The sequence below is a fragment of the Rhinolophus ferrumequinum genome, chromosome 6, assembly GCF_004115265.2.
Source record: "Rhinolophus ferrumequinum isolate MPI-CBG mRhiFer1 chromosome 6, mRhiFer1_v1.p, whole genome shotgun sequence".
Taxonomy (NCBI): domain Eukaryota; kingdom Metazoa; phylum Chordata; class Mammalia; order Chiroptera; family Rhinolophidae; genus Rhinolophus; species Rhinolophus ferrumequinum.
This window is the reverse complement of record NC_046289.1, coordinates 54,165,838-54,189,573: the sequence shown is the minus strand read 5'-3', so window position 1 is coordinate 54,189,573 and position 23,736 is coordinate 54,165,838. Positions and strand designations below refer to the sequence as shown.

Here is a 23,736-nt window from a genome sequence, read left to right as displayed (position 1 = left end):
GTCAAACCATAACATGTGGAAAATTACAGCAAGGTGAAACTGCAAGGCAAAGGCCCTTGGCACGCATGTGACATTTTTTCTGGCAAGAACACAATTCACGAATGGGAGATGTCTGTAATGTGACTTCCCTTATGTTTATAACTCCCAATATATGCTGGGTTGTTAAAATATAGCCCAACTCCTAATGGACAGTAAAACCTGAGGTATCTGAAGTAACAAGGAGAACTTGGGCCTTAAATGAAAGTTATGACTAAAATTTTGAATTGTACCCTATCAGTGAGGAAACTTTCTCATCCAATGCAGTCAGCCAATGTAAGGTAGCAGTGACACCTTGTTAATGGTAATGGTGATGATGATGATTATCAAGAATTAGAGAAGAAGAAGGAGAGCAGTGAGGCAAGAAAGGGAAAATGATTAGGGGAGGGAGAGAAGAAGAACTTATAGAAACAAATATACCCACTACAATTAACCAAGTATTTGAGGGACTGGATAATCCATATACTTAATTATCCACATAACTGAAGTGCCCATTATGATGCCTATATAATTAATATTTTATTAGAATAATTTTGATTTACTATCCTGATCAAAAGGACTACATACCTCTGACTTTTTAAAATATTTGTCTTTTCTTGAAATGTCTGTGGTCACCGTTGTGAACATTAATCATGAGGAAGATAGGCTCTAAATCAGCCTTCTACACTCCCTGGGTTCAAAACTCAGCTCTGGAATTCTACTTGTGTAATTTTGGAGCAGATTCTTAACATCTCTGTACTTCAGTATGCTAACCTATGAAGTAAGGATACGAGTAGTGTAGTTCCATCTCCTGGATTTATTGTATAGATTAAGTAAGTTGGTGTGCATAAGACAGCTCTAATGGTACTTGACACGTAGTAAAAGCTCATAAATAATAATTATTATTGACAAGTTAGAGGTTATTTACTCCTTCATTCCCACACTATTTATTGAGCAACTGTGTGCCAGGCATTATTCAAGGGACTTGGAAACAAAACATAAAGATCCCTGCTCCTTGTGGAACTTGAATTCTAGTACAGGTGACAGATAAAAAATAAACATAAGTATGTAATGTGTAAGATGGTCATGAGAACTGTGGATATAGGGAAAAAATAAAGCAGGATTAAGGAAATTGGAGTGCTGAAGTGGAGGTGAATTTTGGAGGGTAGGCAGGGGCAGTCCATAGGTTACAGTATTCAATAGAGTGCAAGATTAAGTAAGTTTTATTGAAAAGATGGAATTTAAACAAAAATTTCTATATCATATACAATAAATAGCCCTAAACTATAGTATTTTTGAGTCCTTATATTTACTTTTCAGGGAAAAAGTAAAATTGCTTTTTGATTCTCTACTTGTATATTATTTTGGCCCCAATACATTTATGCTTATCAGCTTTTGTTTACACAGTCAAACCCAAACAGAACAAGGATTTTTGCTCTGTGTGATTTAGGGCTCCAGAGACATGAACAATGCAAGTCCCTTGACCTTGAGTGCCTTGACCTTGCTCTCGTCATGCTCATGGCTCCTATACTGAAAGCAAGTGTCCCTGAGATTTCGCACGCCAGTATTCAACCCTTGTCCTCAACCCCCTCTGCTGCTGTTACTCTGAATGTTTAGATGTATGGAGATTCAGATACCTGAGGAGAGAGGGTGTGAAGGTAGACCTAGAAATAAAGTGGGGTAAAATGTCCTAGAACCCCAAAGAGGAGAAAAAAAGGTATTACTAGCTGTCCCATTTGAAGTTCCTTTTTAACTTCATTTGATATCTGAGAGGAGACTATGGGTAACCTGGAGCCCCAATTTTATGCTCCACTTGTAAACTATCCCAAATGATCCAGAGATAGAGTGAAGAGTCTGACATGTTAATCAATATGTTTATTTTACTAAAAGTATGTGTAAGACACTTTTGTAATTAGTTGAATCAATTTCCTGCTATTTAGTAGCTGTATTGATTTTGAACAAATTATTTAGCTTTTCCAAACCACAATTTCCTCTTCTATAAAATAGAAATAATACTTATTACTTGAAAAGTTATTGTGAGTGTTACAAATAATACTTATAAAGAGGCTAGTGCACTATCTGATATATATTGGTGTTCAAAAAATTGAAGAAATGTAGGGTAAGCGGGGAGGGGTTGGTAGATGAGGTAAAAGGGATCAAATATATGGTGATGGAAGGAAGACTGACTCTGGGTGGTGAACACACACTGTGATATATAGATGATGTAATACAGAATTGTACACCTGAAACCTATGTAACTTTGCTAACAATTGTCACTCCAATAAATTTAATTTAAAAAATGAAGAAATGTTTAATGTCATTTATTAAATTACGTAAGAAGAAATTACTACAAATTTTTGGCAAAACAAATGTTAATTTTTCTAATAAGTGATTTTGTTGAAAGTCATTTCTATCTTGGTTCTTTAGTTGCTTTGTCACTAATTAGATGATTAATTAACAAATGTGATCATGAAGAGGGTTGTGTGGCATAAAATATTTATGTTTGTAATAAAATGCAGTGCTGTATCATAAATTTCTTCATGATGAGAGATTCAAGCATTTATGATACAAATATTTTCTGTTTTGAACTACTTGATGTAGCATTATATATATTTGCTTATATACAGTTCGGTGCTTTATAATTCTATGCATTCATATATCATCACATATCTCCTCAACAAGTTTATACATCCTCCATGTTAGGAACTAAGAAGAGTCTGATATTTTACTCTACTTTCTAGTTGACAATTTAGCCTACCACAGTTTCATAGGTGCTGATAGAAGACATGAGACTACTGGGTCAGAGAGACAGGATTTTATTACTCCTGGTCCAGCAGGTAGCTAGCATGAGCTACATGTTTGCATTAGTTCCTCTGGCCTCCTAAGCCACATGCAAGCAATGTGGAGGCAGATCTAGGTGGATGCAAGGTATACAGTGGATTTGTGTCAGTTTCTGGACTTAGGGAGCCCCAATCTTTTAAGAGCAAAGCAAGCCAAATTTTGCCCCAGGGGGAGACATTATATTTACTGTGGTCTCTATATATAGAGCACACAGATTTGTCCTCTACTCCAGAGGAGGACACTGTCTCTATGTGTACTGCACAAACATCTGTGAAAAGTTAGTCTGGAACAAAAGGCAGTGTCTTCACTCACAGGGTGTACAGAAGCTCAGGAGACCTATGAAGAATTGTCTCCCAACACTCCATAGGACTCAGCAGTCTAGGTAAAAAGCAGGAACTTAATAGATGTTGAAGTGAATTAATTTGACCAGAGAATCATGAAGTCATTGCTACAAATTACATGTGTGTGCTATGCTTTCAATTGAGTTTCTGAGGAAGATTCTGATTAAGAACTCAAATATTTGTATAAAAGATGATGTAGAAAGATACTAAGTACCCACATCAATCAAAGAGAGAGATGAATGGGAACAAAGTAGTTCAATTAGTGAAGGGAGAAATTATAGGAATTCCTAATTGGGGATATTAGCAAGACTTTTGATTAGGGGTATCCTGGTAAATGTTTTACAACTGTCTCTCCAATAGAAATGGCCCTTTTTTGTAGTAGTTGCTTATTTTCTTGATCTAAGTTATCCTACCATGGCCAAATTTAAGCTACCAACGTGATGTCTCTGAATGTGAAGCTGGGCAATGATGTTCACAATTTGTCCTCCAGAGCCATGAGTCCAGATTCAGTGCACCACTGGCTGCATTGGACAACATGGAAGTAATAGTACCGACTACCCATTCCCCCAACTCCCGCTCTTTATCCCAGTATTCTCCTTCGATATAAAACAGGTAATGAGTGCAGTGGTAGTAGGGCTTCTTGGGATATAGTATATTTGACAGATCTAGTCTTGGTTGCCTTTTTTTTTTTTTTTTTTTTTTAGAAAAATCAAAGGGAATTAGGAATTAGTTTGCATGACAGCTGCTAGCGTGTGAGCAGAACTCAGGTCAGGATGCAATCTTAGCTCCCATCCTCCACATAACACTATTATGATCAGTGGCAAAAGTTTGCTCATCCCTGATACAGTGCCCCCAGACTAAGGTAAGAGCCAGTAGATTACTTCTCATTGGCTTCTTTACTCCTAAAACCCATTTATTTTATACAGGGTCCTAATTGTCATTGGCTCAAATGTTTTACTTTGCATAGGGAGACCAAATGAACAAGTTATGATTCCAGGAACTAATTTACTTTGTGACCAGAATTTGCCAAGTGGTAGAAGGTTGCCACCTTTCTGCCATTATCTTTACCTCATCTCCCATAGTGAAATAATCATAGAAAGGTAAGTAGCCAAGCTCTCATTGTGTCAAACTGCTGAGGAGAGATCCGCATGATGGACAAATGCCAGGCAGGCATGCACCCAACGGAAAAATTCAGGTGGCTGTTTCTATCATTTTTGTGTTGATGACAGTATTCAGAAACATACCCGTTTTCAAATAACTATACATACACACCTCTCTGACCAGATGATTCTTGCCCAAATCCAGAGAATCCTATTTGGTCATTTAAAAACTGCTCCAAAAGCAACACACATTAAAAGAAGACTGCTAATTATGCACTTTATAAGCAGCTCGGAGGAGGAGGTGAACAGAATGAGCAAGGCCTTCCCTCTTTATGCGTCTCCATTCAGCACAGCCAGTTCCCCCAAATCTGTACAGTTTGGTTTCTCCCTCTCCCTTCCATTCTAATTAGATCTATGTTTGTTTGTTTATTTGTATGTTTGTTCGCTTGTTTTATATACGGGGTTTAAAAAGTGTTTCTAGAATAGTGGTTTGACAGTCTGCTAGCAGACTTGATTATACATTATGCTAAACTTAGATGGATTTGTCTTTGTTTAAATAACTGTAATTACTTTTTGGTTGGGTGTGGTTTTCTAAAAGCTCCATTTCAGTTCCAGTAACTGTACCTGAAAATAAAAGTCATATCCGTTAAAAACAAAAAACATAATTCTCTATTTAACCCCCGATTGCAGTGTGTAAAATGCTTCTATGCTAAGAACAGTAGGGGCAACATTTTGGATTAGAGAAATAATGAATTGATTTTTTTTTTTTAATTTTCAGAGAATCATACCTGTTAAAATAATAATCCTGGTTCTAAATCCTGAGGCAGACAAAAAAACAAAAAAACAAAAAACAAAAAACAAAAATCCTGGACAATTTTTAAATTTGTAATTACTCAAGATTCAAAATGTATATGTTTATTTGCCTTACAAATAACTAAAAGGAATTCTTCCAATCATTAATTTTACTATTACTTGTTTACTAGGTAATATGTAAACTTTTAGGTTGGTGCAAAAGTATTTGCAGTTTAAGCTATACATGATGTCAGAGGGGTAGTAGATTGGGGGAGGGGGATTATCACTTTGTGAGGGGTATGAATGTCTAACTATTACATTGTTTTGTACACCTGAAACTAATAATTAAAAAATAAAACTAAAAATTAGAATACTACAAAGCAAAAAAAGAGAAGTAATTACGGTTAAAAATAATTGCAAAAACCACAATTACGTTCTCACCAACCTAGTAATACTAATATGTGTAAACTCTAATACTAAATACTAGAAATGAAAAACAAATTCTATATAGTTTCTATTTTTGAGGAGTCCATAATCTGGGTTTGGGGGAGGCTGGTCAGAGGTGAGCAAATAATTATAGCACAGTGCTTAATGTGTGTTCTAAAAGGACTACGTTGAGTGCAATGATAGTATGGTCAAATAGGTCTTGGCTACTAAACAGTTATTTAAGATCATTAGCAATTGAGCAATAAGTGAGCAATTGAGTTTTGTTCACTTCATAAGATTCTGGTCGCTTACACAACCCTGGGCAGTCACTCCTCTGAGTACCTTTGTGGGTTGCAGAGGAATGATTCTGCAGCGGCTGGATAGGTTAGGGAAGCTACTTCTTAACTTGCCGCTCACAGCGGCAGGTACTTATGCTTGAAACTTTCAGAGGCATGAGACATTTCTCTAGGTCATGGTTGCCAGAAGTCTATTACCTACAGGACTTGAGATCATACATCCAGGGAATCAGAGCATAGACAGAGCTAATGAGGAAGAGTGTAACAGACTAGGAATCAGTGGTCAGAAAAACATTTTTGAAAAGTATATAATTGTAACTACAATATTATTACATCCTCTGCCAGAATATTTGGTTCATTTGGAATCTCTCCAACACCCACCCCCTGGCTGGCAATTCATATTAAAACTGTACTGATAGATATTTATTGTTTTCACAAAAGTAGATTTTAATTCTACTCTAAGAATTCTGTATTATCCCTGAAAACAATGAGACAATCATGGAATAACATATAGCCAGGACCGGGCTCGGTTGCCTTGTATGTGAATGGGGTGTTTCCGGAGCTACACAGAGCATTTTTCTTTGCTCTTCATTCTTTTTCCTTTATGGTGAGGAGAGCCTCAAAGCCTTTCTTGATAGTATCGTACCTATCAAAGCTAAACCACGGGCTTAAATGTGTCTTTATTCTGAGCTAAACTCTGGGTTCTGTTTTGTGCTTCTGTTAACATGAGGCAGGCAAACTGTAAAAAGGATTCAAGAACCATTATCTAAGAATAAGAGGAATTTGGGCTGTGAAAGTCTGACAACCACCTAATGGCTTTAGTCTCTGCCAGCAGTTACTACTAATTTTCATTAGTAATAGAGGAGGGATTGTTAAAAAATGTTCCGGGGATTAAATATGCAGCATACACTAAAGAACAGTATAATTAAAAGGAATCTGAGGTTCAGCTTTGAGAAACGTAGTTTCTTTGCTATTAAATATGTGATTGTATTTAATAGCATTTAAGTAAAGCATATTAAGAAGCTGATTTCTCATTAATTTACAAATAACTATACTTTATAAACTGCGTATAAATGAATGTTGAGATTTTTTTCCAGAGAATGATTACTGAGAAAATTAGCTTTAAACCATTTGTGTGAACATTAATTCACACAAATTCATATTTACTATATAGCTTTGAGCCACAGAAGCATGGTTTAGAAGTTTCAAACTACACTGTAAGTTGAGACCCTATGTAGAATGAATTTTAATTAAAGGGATTTTTTTTTTCCTCAAGCAATAACAGGTGCTTAATCATGACCAAGTTTTTGGGCTGTATTTTTCATTTATGTTCTGATCTGTAGCATGCGATAGTGTCTAAGGTTAATTTAGGTGCAGATAATGTTATTGGAGGGATAAGAAAAGTTTTTGGTATAGGGAATTGCAAGCCCTAGAAAAAGCTATTTTGTCCACTTGATAAACAATCTGTTAAGAAAATGAACCCCGAAGGCACACACTGTAATTGAGTTGTTGGAAGTGAATTCCCGAAACTTGACTTTGCCCCCTCAAGCCTAACATTGAGAAAAACTTTAGGGGAGTGTTTAACAGCTACATTTCAGGTTTTCACTTCTGTATCTCATTGTAACACAACATAGAACCATTTGGTTGTTTTTCTATGAAAATTATTTTTAATCACTGGAAATATAACTTGAAATCCCCTTTACTACCAGGATAGTAAATCTTTCACATCCTTTTATGTGTTGAAAAACTTAAAAATGGCATTAGGTTAACAAATGAATAATGAGGCAGTCAGCACTTCTGAAACCATGTTTCAAAGGAACAAGTATTTGAAAGAAAAAGCTGCTTAAAGTGCTAAGGAGCATTATGGAGTGTTCAGAGGTCAAATGAATAGGAAAGGAGAATGTAATTTAGTCCAATACAAAGGCTCTCCTTGACAAGGGGGTCATTTGCTCTTTAAAATATTATAGCAGTTTCAACTGGGAATTCTACCAGTGTTCATAAAGTAGAATGAAGGGGTTGAAAAAGCAAGTGGTGAAACCACCTCAGTCAAGACCCTCATTAAGGAATCCATTACAGAATCCAGGATTACTGCAACAATCTTTGTAGACCATCTCTCTTTCTCCTTTATTTGTCCTCCAGTCCGTCATGAATAGCACTGCCAGACTGGTTTTAAAAAATCATTTTCATCATGTTAGTCTCCTGGCTACATACCTATAGGAATATGGATGCAGCAGTTTTGTTCAAGATGAACTGAATATGGGATAACGTGGAGATAGGGAAATTGGTAATTAAAAAGTCAATGAATTGTTTATTGGGGTGACAATTGTTAGTCAAGTTTCAGAGGTTTCAGGTGTACAGTTCTGTCATACATCATCTATATATCACATTGTGTGTTCACCACTAATTAAAAAAGAAAAAATAGAGAAAAAGTCAATGGATTGTGTGTTCACCACCAAGAATCAGTTCACAATGCAATATATAGATGATGTATTATACAAATGTATACTTGAAACCTATATAATTTTACTAATCAAGTGTCACAACAATAAATTTAATAAAGGTTAATAAAAAAAGGATTTGTTAAAAGAAGTTCTTCAGAGAGAAGGAAAATAATGTAGGTCAGAAACTCAGATCTATGCAAAGAAAGGAAGAGCATCAAAGAAGAAATAAGTAAAGGCAGAATAAATACTTTCATTTTTCTTATTCTTAATTGTTGTAACAGATAACAGTTTATTCAAAATAATAGCAACAACGTATTTGCTTGTGTATGTATGTGTGCTTATATATAAGTGAAATGAATGTAGAATAATATATAAGTGAAATAAATAACAGCAATGATACAAGGGGGAGAAAATGAAAAGTCAATGAAAAGAATTCCAGGCATTACACAATAAAATCCACAACAAAATCGTGGTAATCCAAATATAAGGAAATATGCAAATGAATGAGAATGAGAGAGGGACAGACAGAGAGGAGAGAAGGAAAATGGACAAGGCTTGACACTTCTCAGCTATCAGAAGCAAAGAAGAATAAGGCTGCAGTGATGAGTGGAGTCCTAAGTGTGTCTAGCTTGCTGACAAAGATCTGGGTATCTTAGACAAGCATTGCGGTTCCTTACAGCTCAGCTTCTACATTCCTAAAATACAAGAATGTTGGAATATGTCATTTCTTAGGTTGCTTGAGTTTTACAACTAGAGTTAGCTGCTATTTAGGATTTTAAACTTCTGCAACTGGGAAAATGGTGATAGTACAAAAATACAGATATATAAAAAGGAGACATCCAAAAATAATTGGCAGGGAAAATTTTGGTTCTAAACATTGGTTCTAAAATGGATGTCTTGGCTTGAAAGTGCTGACAGGTTTGTGGAAATCATCAAGAACATTAAAAACTAGTTTGACACCCACTGTGTTCCAGGCGCTCAGCAGAACAAACATGTGCCTTGCCTACTAAGTGGAGTCGCTCCATGTACACATTTACTGTATGAACTAGAGAAAGAGTAAGAGGGGGAAGGAAGACAGAGGAAGAGAAAGGAAACCATATAAAAATGATGGGCGATTCAACATGCCCATTAAGTATTTTACTAATACACGCCAAGAATGAGCATGGGATGCAACATAGGAATATTCTGTACCCTATTTAAGTTTCATTTTATTCTTGCCTCTCAGACATGAACAGTGTTGTCCCACTGAACATAATTTTATACTAGGGGTGCCAAAAAAAAGTACACAATTTTAAGAGATGTTATCAATGTATTACTTTTCAAAGTTGAATTGAGTTATGGTAGCAAAGTGTAGTATGATGTTCACTCAAAAGATGGTGTTAATCAAATGAATGCTGGCATCATTCATTGTATTACAATTTTAATACAGTGTTTTTCCTTTCTCAAAATGTGAATGTGTATATATATACACATTTTGGCACCATCTGTATATTTTTCACACAACCATGTACTCTAAACTCAAGCCAATTATTTTATCTCATTTTCAACCAAGGAACTAGTGCTCACTCCAAGGCAAAAGGAAATATGGCTGTGCTGGTTATTTTTGAGAGATGGCATGTTGGTCTCTAATGTAGTTCCCTCCAAAAATATCACCAAGGATAGTTTAGAGGACTATATGCCATTTCCAATAAAGATAAGCATCCTACTTTATGGCCTCAGTTAAGAAAACACAGGAGGTAATTAATTGAGAGAAAGAGGAGTCTGGAATGATTAATACTGAGGATTAGCCTTATGCTTTGAATTTTATTTCTCTTTCGTGACAGGGCTTGAAAAATTATTTCAGAGGGTAAAAGTACTCTTTCTCAGAGATTATAGTTAACAGGAAAAATAAACTTGGGGCGTATGTGAGAGCCTTCTCTGACACAAAGTAAAATAACTGGGACCAGGATTGTAAATAAGAATTAGGCGAGGAATAATAAGCTCAGCCAAGATGCGTGATCATCAGGGCTGAAGTGCTAACCAACGGGATCAGCAGAGGGAAGACGTCTAGACCAAAGCTGAGTCAGAAGAGAAACTGAATAGAACTTGGAATACAAAATAGGGTGCAGTTACAACTTTGGCTTTCTGCCCTTCTCTTCCTTTAATTCTTTAAGCAGATACCCTGTTTCCCTGAAAATAAGACCTAGCCAGACAATCAGCTCTAATGCATCTTTTGGAGCAAAAATTAATATAAGACCTGGTCTTATATAATGTCATATTATATAAGACCCAGTCTTATATAAGACCGGGTCGTATATTATATTATGTAAGACCCGGTCTTATATTATAGTAAAATAAGAGCAAGTCTTATATTAATTATATTTTTGCTCCAAAAGGAACATTAGAGCTGATTGTCCGGCTAGGTCTTACTTTTGGGGAAAAACAGTAGCTACCTACAAGTTTGCGTCTGCCAGAGACTCTGTTACTAACCTATTCCTTAGTTTGGTGGAATGTGAATAACCCAAGGGCAGTTCTGGGTCAACATACAATCAATTTCAAAAGATGTTCCTGTCTAAACAAGTTTATAATAAAATAATTGCTACCAATAATGTATAATCTACTTAACAAACATTATGGCAATCAGTGCTCCAAACAGTACTGCAAGGAAGTTAATTTTTCATTTTCCATATGATAGAACTGAGATTCATAACGGTTAAAAAATATTTACTGGTCTAGCAACTAGACGTTTATCTTCTTCCTGTGACTAAGTTTGTGCCTACAAACCCACTTTAATGTGAGGTCCTTGACATTCTCCTGGGTCCTCAGGCTTCTGCCTCTCTTTCTAGGTATTACAGACAAGGATCTTTTTAATCCAAGACCATGGTTTGTGTAATATCTCATCTCTCTTTTGTCACGGTCTATGCACTTAAACCTCTACTTTTCATTTTTCCCTGCTACATGCCAGAGTTGGCTCTAGGGAAGTAGAGATGAGTAAGAATTCTTCCTCATTTTTTGAAAACATACTTTAGTTGGGACAACCATGTAAACAAAGACTTAGAACAACTATTCTTCAGCACTATTCTTCCTCAGTTTAACCAAAAAAGTAGGACATCCTCCTCTCAGTAACGTTTACCTTTTAATCCACACAGCTGCTGAGAAGCCCATCTTTGAGGCAGCAGCCATGACTCCCCCTCTCCTGCGCCTCTCACTGCCCAGCGCCTCCCATTGAGAATCCCTGATTTTGAGGTTACAGAGAAGTACAGTTAGTTGAGATAGAGAGGAGGTATGTACATCTACCTGATGGACCCATGAGTGTTACATTCAAGTTTCATTTGAGAGGTAGGCAGGTGTTAGTCAGTGCCACTCAGCAAAGAGGTTAGTACCAGCAGAGGGAATAATGGAGTAAAAATAGACAGGTGGGCAATAGTGTGATGCCCCTGAAAGTCTACAAGGAGTTTGGGATGGCTGGAAAAAGGAAATAGAGAGAGACGCTGAAAGAGATGAGACTAGAGGAACAATTGTACCTTACTGGGGTGTAAAGGAGTTTGTTCTAGATCCTGTCAGCAATGAAGGATACTGAGTTGGAAAGAGATTAGCTAAAATAGGAAAGCCTGGAATAAGGCACTAAAAATGGGAAAATTCAGGAGGGAGACAGGTGCCAAAAATATATTTTATCAATTCACAACAATGATTTTTATAAGAAACTCAGATGCATCTTAATAACTGATGGTGTCTTAAAAAGATACTCGTAAAAAATATCCTTGGAAAGTGTTGTAATTTGATTGTTACTGCTGGTGGTATGGTTGGACAATTGCAATCTCTTAATGTTTCAGTTGAGAAAATAAGATGATTTGGGGGAAAGACAGGAGTCCTGTTTGTCTCCTTTGACGCTTTTGGTCAAGTTGACAACCCACCAACATCAAAATCTGCAGCACAGCTGTCTGCTTCTTGGGACAATAATAGAGCACTATTTTATATAATGCTAAGTCACCAATTTTGTTGATGGCTTAAAGGACAATAATTTGGAAAAAGTTCCAGACTCTGACAATTCTAGCTGAAGGGTATTCTGAAAAGTTGGACACTGAATGAGAAGTTTAAGGAAATAATTATTTTATTTATATTTTCCTTTTTATGTACAGAAAAACACGATCAATACATAAAAGAAATCTATGTCATACATAGATGAAGTCAGTTTAAGAGGGCCCTTACAATGATTATAGAATTTAAATTTTAATTGCTAAGAAGGCATGGTGTCTAGAGATTAATTTTATTTTATTTTGTAACAATATAACTGCATCTTCAAACAGGTAGTGTCTTAGTTGTGATGAAATATGGAATTAAGAAAATCTTTAGGTATGTGGGAACTGAATTACCAATTACAGACACAAATAATCATTCAATGTTGACAATAATAGAAATAAAAAGAGAAAGGTGAAAAAAGGAAAAGAAAATATCCTAGTAATATTTCCTAATATGCAGCAGGTAAACAAGTAAAGTATATAATTATCATCAGGAAAATTGTGTTAAAATGTATGCAAAATATATAGTGTTAAGCAAAAAAGAAAAAGCACAGTAGATTATAGTGTGTTTACCATTAAGTAACTAAATAAATACAAAGAGTTGTTTTTAAAAGTCCCAAAGAAATGCAAGTATATTACAGAAGGATTTAGAATGATTTATAATTAATCTTTCATATTGCGTTAATGTTCCACAATGCCAAAAATGGTTATGTGACCCTGCCCAATAATTGTCTAGGAAACACAGAAATAAATAGAAGTATGAAGATTTGTTTTCTTAGGCCTGTATTCTTCAATTAATTTAACAACTCCTTTGGATATGAAAGAGTCTACCAATTTTCTGATTTCTAATGGAAATTAGCTCATCTATGAATATTACCCATTAACTCTCAACCACCTACTAGTGGAAATAGCACACCTTTGTTCCATAATCAGAAAGATCTACCTTTGGAAAATCTGCTTGATAGTTTTCCCGCAATACTCTACTGGTGCTTCCTCATAGTTCTTTTCCAATCCCTATACATTGAGTATGTTATCAGATCAATTTTAGATGAAAAGAATAATATTTAGTAAAATCAGCTTTTACCTCCTCTACCTAAATATCAGATACCTTAAAAGGTACAGCATATATATCCTCTAGATAATTTGTATTGTGTTTGTTCTGTAACATGATTAACTGAACCTGAGTCAAGGTATATAGTAGTATACTTTTGTCTCATATTTTATTAAACTAGTAAATTCTTTTTAATATAATTATGCAAAGAACTAAGAAATAAAACCATAAAGAATATTAAGACTATGTAGTAGAACAAATGTTGAATTAGAACACATCTTACTTAATTTAGCCTAGAAAATCACATCCATATTGTCAATTTTATGTGATCATTGACTTTTCAGATATGTAGCTCTCTTGTCATTTTTATGCTATTTGTAATGCCTATATTCTAAAAGTCTCCTTTTTCCTAAGGACTGAATACCTGGATAGCTGGAGAGGAGCCTTTTGGGGAGGATTGGGGCTATCTTACGCACTGATAAAGAGTTTCTGATCTGAAGATAATACTATTTTTAAAATAAGTTGAATATTTTTCAGATAATTTCCTCTAGATCAATTGCGACAGGTTTCGTATTTCCTCGTAATAAAAAGTTTTTAGTTATCAACAATATGAGGTTTGAGATAAGACAGTCTTGCAATGAAAGTTAAGCTCCGCCACATAGTTCTAGGCTTAAGTTGCTGAACTTTAATTTTGTTAAAAATAAAGTGGGATTTATTGTAAGCCTCAGCTCTTATTATTGAAAATATGTAATGATCCAAGCATGTAAACAATTGGGCATGATAAACCATACAGCTCGGGTTCATAGAGCTTGGCACTGCTACCTCTGACTTAGATAATGACCTTGGGAGTGATTCTGACCTATTCTATTCCTCCATTTCCTCACTTATAAAATGAAGGAAATGATTGTACTTATACAATGATTTGGATTTTTGGATGTTTTTGATTATTTGGATTATTAGGTTTTTTTGAGAATTAAATGAAATAATACACGTAAAGTTTGGCTATAATTGCTAGCATTATATTTGGCTCCTAGTAAGCATCACATAAATATGAGTTATTCTTACCTAGTTTGTGGATGCAGGTAGGGATAGCTAAATTCAATCAGCTATACCAAAAATGTCTGAAGTCAAACAGCTTTCCTAGAATCAAATCTTACCTTCAGAGAGACTTGTCTGCTATTGCCTGTGTGGGTGACTCCCTCTGACCTTCTCATCATTGAGCCTAACTATATTCTTCTGGATCTGAATTGATATCCATGAACTTGACCTCTTGCCTGGAATGTCAATGATTTATTTATTTACTGATATTTTCAGCCTTCACCATGTTTTGTTATTTAGTCTCTCCCAGATCTTTCCTGGTTAGGAGGGCTCTCAACAAACAAAGTTCCACAAGAAGGAAAATATAAAGAAAATAGATAAATTGTTGTTGATAGAAAGAATACATCTCATTGATATAACACTTTGCAATTTATAAATCACTTTCTCAACTGTTATCACAATCGAATGTTTCAAATTGCCATGAAGTGGAAAGACATTTACTAATGCACATTATATGTTATTATGAATTCTGTTCATAGAAAGGGGAAACTACTTGGAGTGAAAGGCTTAAATTAAAGCAAATAAAACTGGAAAACTCCTGTTCTCACCTTCTGTGAACAGAAACCCACTCACGTAATCCTTTTCCCATATTTTTAATAGGAGAGTCAAGCATGAACTGGCAGGGAGAGGGGAAGTATATGGAAAGAGTACAAGAGGGAAGCAAGAAGTTATACTCATATAGTAGTTGGTTCACTTTCTGATGAAGACAGAAGTTCATTGCTCTTTGCTCCTTGTCCACTCTGCAGTTTCTGGCAGTTCAGAAAAGCCAATAATGCTTTTCTGTGACCCCAGTTCTTGACCTTTATCATGTGACCATAACAATCCTAGGCCTTGAGAACGTCAATTGGCATTATTCTGGGCAATAATGGAAACTATTAACTCCCTCCCCATAACATCAGTGGTGGGTAGGATCTTAAATGTCATCTATCCCTGGTGCGTGCACGTGTATGCACATGTGCGCGCACACGCGTGCACACGCACACACACACACACTCACACACACACACACTCACACACTGTCTTCCCTCCTATCTTTTCTCCTTTCCCTCTGTTGTTTCTCTCCTCGATCTCTGCCCCACAGTTATTCCTTTCCGTATTCTATGATCGAAACTAAAGGTAACTTTTAGTTGGAATACATGACCTTAAGCATAATTCGTTCATCATTGACATCCTTCTTACTTAATGTGCAATGGTTTCAATATTTCAAATTTATCACATTATTGGACCCTCATTTTCAAACGTATAGGTTACAGATTATTGCCATTTTATCTTTATTAATATTTTTCTTTTATTACTATTTTACGTGAGTTGTTTGGTGCATTTAATGAAATGTCCAAGATCACCAAGCTAATAAATAATACAACTAGAAGTATTGGAGTTAAGACCATGGCTACTAAGAAAAATCCAGTGAAACCAAGTTTTCCCTTTATTAAGCTAAGCGGCAAGAACAAAGAGGGCATCTGTGTGTCAGTGAAAAACTGGACTATAAAATGTTGTTGCAGCCTGTTCCAATGGCAGAGCTGCTCAGCTAATACCCAGTTATGAATTGTGTTGTTCCTGGTGAAAAGGTTGACTCTAAGCTAGAGGTTAGCAAAAGTTTTGTAGTTTAGGTGAGCAGAAGGAGAAGCTATCAGCTGTGATGTTAGCACCTTTGATCGTGTAAAAAGACTAACTTTGATGCAATAAAGATCAAATTCAATATATTAAAATATTTTATAAACATAAATATTAATATATTTTAAATTACAAAAATGGCACATACTTATAATAATATTGAACATTATCAAATTTATAACATAGTAAGAGTCTTCTCTTTTTCCCTCACTCAATTTTACTCCACAAAAGTAACCATGGTTATCAATTTGATGAATATCTTTCTAGATATTTTCTGTGCCTATATAAACACACACACATATATGGGATCATACTAAACTTACAAACGTGCACACTTATTTTCTTTCACTTATACTATGAGTATTTTTTTGTATGTACACATATACATTTACCTCATTTACTTTAAGTATTGCATTCTTTCCATTGTATAATATACTATAACTCATTTAATCAATATACCGTTGCTGAACGTTTAGGTTTTCTAGCTTTTGTTGCTATTACAAAAAAATGTTGCAGTGAACATCCTTGTACAACAAATTATTTTAATCTTGTGCTTTTATCCGTGGATAAATTCAGATACATGGAAATTCTCGTATTAGGGTAATCACTAATATTTTAAATGTGTCTATGGATCCTTAAGATGCCACTTTGGAGTTTAATCTGTTAAGATGCCGTACACACACACAAAATGGTATTTTTATAATAAAAGTAATTTCTTTACCATTGCAGGTAGACCCAACTTATAGAAAAATATTTGGTACAAAGTTCTACATACCTAACAATTTTGATTATCCTTTCTGCGACACTGACAGTCAAACACTGTGCCAAACCAGGCCATGTGTATTTTAAAGTTTCAGTGCGTGGAACCATCTAAGAAGACAGTGATCACTATGTGTGATAGCTGGAGTCTCCCCTCACTGCAAGGTCCTAGAGTCTTGGATCCTTGCTGCTTTGTAAACCAGTTGAAAACCATTGTCTCCATTCATCTTTTTCACAGCCTTTTCACAATGAATAGTGGAATTTTTCTTCTAGGAAGTTAGTTACCTATTGAAATCATTCTTTTCTTCCTCTTTCAGGGCTGGGCGGGGACTTTATGGTATTGACAGTATGCCAGATCTCCGCAGGAAAAAAACTTTACCTATTGTACGAGACGTGGTAAGTCATTCCTGCTTAATTCTCTTTGATTGCATGTGTTGACTTTGTTTTTGTTAGATGTCATGTTGTTCTTAAGTACCTGGCCTGTAACTTCATTGACTAGAACATATAAGAAACCAGATTCTAGCAAGTGTTATATTATTTCTTTAAAATCTATTAGATGGAGAAAATAACTCTAACCTTTTCACAGCTTTTGATATTAGTTGAAATTACAGCTGGAGTTAAAATGACCCTATAATTGACAAAAAGAAGTCACACAGCATGCCAAGTGAACTGCTACGACTGGGCTTTGGTGTATTCAGTGTAATGAATGACCCCAAGTTTGATTTATAGTTTAAGGCTTGATTTGAACTTCTATACCGTAACGCAGTAGACTTAAGCACTTTATAAAACAAGCAGATCATATTAATCAACTTTTTATTCCATTATATTAAGATTAAATCTAGCCAAAATAAGCTGTTCCACTATCAGAGAAAACCAGGGCTCCCAAGTCATTATAACCTTTATTAGCCCTGAATATAACTCTGAAAAATTCAAACTTTCCTATAACAAAATATGCTGCGGAAGATCTAGAGATGCAAAGAATTAATAATGGTCTGTATTAGATTATAAAAACAAACAGCCCATCAGCATGAAAAATAATGTTTTCTGTCATCCACTAGGTCTTCACATCTATCTGGAGGCACATTCTTAATAATTTATGACATGAAAGTATATTTTCCCCCCAGAGAAACCAAAATTTTTTGATGTCAGTAATTTTTAATTTTGCTATGAAAACCTTCATCTAAAGGCCATCACTTTAGTTTAAATTAGAAAAGATGAAATCTTGGCTGGACAGATCTTATCCTGGAATGCATGACATGTCTGTTCAATTAGCTCAGAGTCCTGCCATCATAGTGTGGAAGTTTTTTTAAAAACTTAGGTTTATTTAACATCGTTATACTCTTTTCTCACCTTTCTTATATCTATTTATACTTTGTTTTCTCTGACACTGGGAATCTTCAGGCCATGGTAAGTGATTTTCAATTTATTTAATTAATATCTGACAGCCTTCTCAAATGTACACTGTACTTATTCATGGGATAAAAGAGGGCAAGATGGGGAAATAAAAAATAGAGACATACAAGTGTATGTTGGGTTCTCCAAGAATTTAACATCTAGTTCAATTATGAAAGACAGACCAACTTATGTAAACAGGTGCACATACAGACTAAAATAGGATAAAAACAAAATTTTAGGGACAATTATCAGGATGGAAGTTCAACTTGGGTAAACCCTTGGAGATAAGCCATCTATAGGTTTGCACAGTAGGGAGAATATGGGTGAGAGTGACTTCCTCACTTTGGATTGTACTAAACTTTATCTGGGTGCATGGCTTTGTAGCTACAACGAGATACATTTATGGGCAAATACATTATGCCACTATAATTTCCCTTGCTCCTACTGGGAGAGCAGATTTAATATTCCCATATAGAACTTCTGATTTCCAAAATTTTCTATAGCACTGTCAAGTGTATTATATTGCTATGTTTCAGGTAGGAACAGTATAATGGTTCTGTTTTACAGGAGAAACTACAGGGACTTGACTCATTTGAAATCACCTAAGTTATTAGCACTGAGTGAAAAAAACAAATCTGGGTATAATGATTCTCAATTGATGAAATGGGCCCTTGGAAGGAAATATGCTGGCTAGATATGGAAGAATATTCCAGGGAACTGTGAACAACTCAAGAACCATCAACTCCATTGTGATTCAGGGCCATTACACACATCAGCTTGTTCTGTACCGATGGTCATGTTTTACGGTGGAATGTGATCATGATCAACTTGGGGGAAAAAAAAATTTCTAGAAGCCCATTTAAGCCTGGAAACCATGGGCTGGTCACCCTGCCTTGTGGGACCTCAGTTTTGTCATCTGTAAAATGTAGGGGTTGGGTTTCATGACCTAAGGGGCCTCTTTCGGGTTTAATGTTCTATGATTGCGCATTCTGGATGAATTGGCCAACTAGTGAAAATGGCAGGTCCCTGTTGACGAAACATGAACAACAGTAGTCTACATGCTTACATTTTTACATCCAGCTGAGCAACTACCTCATGTACCAATAACCCATAATTCTGTTTATTTTAGACCCTAGCTGCCCGGAAGTCTGGACTCTCCCTGGCTATGGTGATTAGGGCATCACTAGATAATGAGGAACTGGTAGGTACAGAGTCAATTACTAGCTATTCATCCATTGTAGTCCAGTGGAAAACCATTCCATTTCAGCCCCTCATTTGCACTGTGCATTCCAGTATTCCAGGAATAAGTGGGAGCATGGGAGGAGGCGGACCCTACGCAAGTTTCCTCTGGGCCTCAGTTTCCCTATCATACGAATTATCCTCTGCTGCTCAAACATGCATGCACTTTCCCATCATTAGAAATGCTGCTCCATCCTAACACTGTGTAGCTTTTTTTCTCCCCCTGAAAAAAAAAAAATCCTGTTAAATTTTTAATAGTTCAAATTTTGCCTCCTTGATGAGGCTTTCCCAAACATCCTTCTTCCCTTCTGGCTGAAGTATTAGTTTCCTCCGCTTGGCTTTTCTAGCATTTAATCACAACCTCCATAATGTACCATAGTTAAGAGTGAGGGCTGCTTCGGGTAAGTCACATCTGTACCACTGAATTATCTTTGTTGTATCTGGCAACTTATGTAACTTCTGTAAACCCAGGTTCTCTCATCTGTGTATTGAGGTGATAAGACGGAGACTAAGAGAGTGGATTCATGTTTAACACCCAGCATAATCTAGGGTATAGGAAATGATAAGTATGAGCTACTTTTGTTATTATTTTTGTTATAACAATTAATTTGATTATTTGGCATAAATCTTTCCTTTTTGACTGATATTCCTGAGGGTAGTACTGTATTTTGTTTGTCATTCTTGTTAAATATTTTCATTTCTATTGTTTCGTACACCATCATGAGGTAGAAACTTTGTATTTTCTTGCTGAATGAAAACCAATTAGAAGATACAAGTAGGCTGCAAATATCTAGGTCAGGGATTCTTAAATTTGGCTCCTTAGAATTACCTCGGGGAGTTTTAAAACAACGCAGGTCTGGGTCTTACTCCCATTGATTCTGATTTAATTGGTGTCAGGTGTAGCCTGAGTAGAAGAGGTTTTTTAAAACTCAGTCAGCTCTAATGTGCAGCGGATGTTGTGCCCTGTAACTCCATCCCACGCAGACACTCTGTGGGGGCTTTTAGTCAGGACAATTTATCTGTGCCCTTCTTTATGGAAATTAATATACTTTACCTCTCTCAAATTTAGTGACTTTGTCATTCTTATAAAATAAAACTTTCACCAAAAATATTACCTGTTATAAATCTCTGTACACTTGACATTTAGACGCTATTATTTACATTTGTATTTCTCATTCTCTTCTTCTGGCCCTTGTCATCTTCCAATAGCCAAAATTTCCTAGATCTCTATCAACGAACTTTCTGGATCTCAACATGTATCTGCAAAACTATACATATTCATTGGAATATCTGGGTGCTACAGCAAGTTAAAGCATTTCCATTGTGCCACAGGATTAAAGAGTATGGCTGTTTTCCCAGAGCTATAAGATGCTGTGTAATATTTTGAACATAGTTTGGCTTGAAGAGAAGGGAAACATTCTCTGGTGTATGAGAAAGCCCTGTATTGCTTGCTGAATCTTGAAGTATCTAGTCTTTTGCTTTCAAAGAAATAATCAAGTTCAAGGATTTTTATTGATGTGCTCCTACATTGTTCCTTTCTTACATTTTAAAATACGCCAGTTGGTTTGAAGCACAAATACTCATTGCTCTGAAAAGCTAAGAGAAGAACAATAGAAATTAGAGGAATGTTACTACATTTCCTGAGGCCCTGACAGGGAGCGTACCCTCATTTTATGGTTAAATCAACTGTTTATCTACTTTTCATCAATTTAATGTCATTTCCCTTCTTTAATTTCAGAAGGCCTATGCAAAAGAGTTTTCTGTATAGGTGGTGGGTAAATAAATAGTATTCACCAACCCGTTCTCAAACTCATAGAGCCCATTTCCCTAGGGCCCGTGTCTCAAAAAGTGAATGAAATATGACTTCTGTACAACAGACATATTAAATGTCACTCTTGACAAGCTGTCACATTAACTGGTTACATGGGCAACTAACATAAATGTTGAAGGGAATCATGTCCACTTCTCTTTGCTGAAAGTCTTCCTACACATCTTCCGTATGAACGCATGAAATATTTGCCGTTACATAAAGGAAAATGGCCCGGCTGTGTAGACATATCAAATGTTAGCAATTCTATTGTAATTAAAGAGGTGTATGGTAGAAAGCTCAGTCATCTCTTCCGAAGCAGGAAAGGGCTCTAAAGTCTTATGCAAGAAGACAGTGGGTCAGCTGTCCATTAGACTCTGTTGGCAGTGGGTGACGCACACTGCCATGATAAGGTGCCCCCTTCATCACCAATTCCAGATCACCCAAGAGGAGCTATTGGAGCTGATTGGAAATGTCAGTCTAATAAATCCTTAAGGATTACAGTTTCTGAACATATCCATCTGGCTTAATAACACAAGAAAGAATAATAATCTAGTATCCAGATACCACAACAGTAGCCTGCCTGGAACCACACTGCCCAGATTTTTTCTTGCTCTGAGAGTGCTAGTTTCCTAGGTATGGACCCAGCAGTGGGGCAATCAAAGTAAATGCATTCGATAATTAAATAAATATTAATTGACTACTCTGTGTCAAGCAATGTCTCAGAATCTGGAAATAAGGCAATGAACAACTCGGCTAAAAAAATCTCTGCAGTGGTGAGACTAGAAGATAGTGGGAGGGGAGCTGAGATACGATGTTTTGTATCCACTATTGCTACAGGGCATAATGGAAGCTTCTAGCAGGCAGCAGTATTTAAACTAAGATAGGCTCAGATGAGCGTTATGGGAAACTCAAGTCAAGGGAGGAATCCCATTCACTAAGGCTAAAAGGGATTCTAGAATGCTGATTTTTCTAGCTGGCTTGATGACCATGTTTAGAAAGCTGGCCTAATGGCATGTTTCTAGGATTTGTCAATTCTCAGTAAGGGTTGGTTTGTCTAGAAGAGTGTGGGTCCTTCTTCCAATGATGGAATTCAGGCCCAATGAAAGGGAGTGAGGAAAACTAGGTGTGGGAGTAATCAGGAAATCAGACCTGGGCTGTATTCCCAGCAAGACACTAGAGCGATAACATGGAAGGAGGAAGCAGGTCAGAACACCTGTCTGGTACCCAGGTTTGAATCCAGAAGTTGTAGGCTTATTTTGCTCAGGGACAAAAATCTTTTCAAGCCACATGGACAAGTGTTAAAATCATATGATCCTGAATTAGAATCTCAGCGCCACCTCTTAGTACCTCCGAGAACTTGTTTCTTATCAATACCATTTGATGCCCTGAGACTTGTTCACTTCACTCTTAAAATGAAAGTAATAATGCTTATCTCACAGTTTGTAAAGAATTAAAAAAAAATAAAGTGTGTCTTACAGGCAAAGCAGGTGGCAGTCAGAGAAGTGGGGCAGGAACTTGTGTTGAGGTATTTGGAGAGTACATGCTAACTTCACTACCTCCCTCTCACATTTACAGCTAAGGGTCAGATTCCAGGGAGTGCTAACTTGGGAACCAGCAAGTAATGATACCAAACTTAAAGATGATCTTGTTTACACGTTTTGCTATTAGTCCTGCTTCTGTCTTTCTCAAGATCATATCCTTTGGCTTGAGATAAATGTTGGCCCAACCCCACCATTTACTAGCTCTGAGAACTAACTTGAGCAAGTTATTGAAACACTCTTAGTCTTGAGTTTTCTCAATGTTTGCTAATTATATAAAATTTCTGCATTTATGTTCATAGATGGCTAATGGTTTACTGTGTCCTTGAATAATTTTGTCATCAATAATCAACTAGTTTCATAAAATAAGTTGGGGAACTAAACTTTTTGTCATTTCTCTGGGATGGCTTGCATAAAATAAGTGTTGCTATACCTTGGACGACTGGTAAAATTTGCCACTAAAACTATCTTTCAATTTTTTGGAGGGTAATTATTTGACGACTGAATCAATTTATTTAATATAATAGTTGTATCCATGTTCTTTAAACATTTACTTTAGAGTCAGTTTTGATCATCTATGTTTCCAGAAAGTTGTCCTTTTTTCTAAATTTTCAAATTTAATATCAAATTGTTTATATAATTATGTATAAAAGCTTGTGCTGCTATCTTTTTATCATTTATCATTTACTTGTATTTTTTTCACTCTTGTAAAATCAGTACTGCAAGCAATTTCTCTGGCATTTGTTTTATTGACTCCATAGTATTTCTTTGTTTTTTATTGTATTTATTTCTGCTTTGTCTTGTTTAGATTCATCCTCTATTCTCTTGGTATTTATCCTGATGCTGCTTTTATAATTTATTGAGTTGAATGTATAGTTCCTTATTTTTTATTGTTGTTATTAACTATTGCATGCAGACAAAATAATATTCACAATGTAAGTGAAGGGAATAAATAATAATGCATACACCTAGTATCCATGAC

General features: G+C 35.9%; 1 protein-coding gene across 5 annotated transcripts in view; it reads left to right on the top strand.

The window, feature by feature from the left end:
• UNC13C (unc-13 homolog C) overlaps positions 1-23,736 on the top strand; it is a 498,413-nt gene that overhangs the window by 176,580 nt on the left and 298,097 nt on the right. For all 5 annotated transcript variants that reach the window (XM_033109141.1, XM_033109144.1, XM_033109142.1 and 2 more), the window contains 3 exons: positions 17,090-17,168; positions 18,174-18,179; positions 19,297-19,368. In XM_033109141.1, coding sequence (XP_032965032.1) covers positions 17,090-17,168; positions 18,174-18,179; positions 19,297-19,368 — 157 coding nt within the window. The remainder of the gene's footprint in view (positions 1-17,089; positions 17,169-18,173; positions 18,180-19,296; positions 19,369-23,736) is intronic.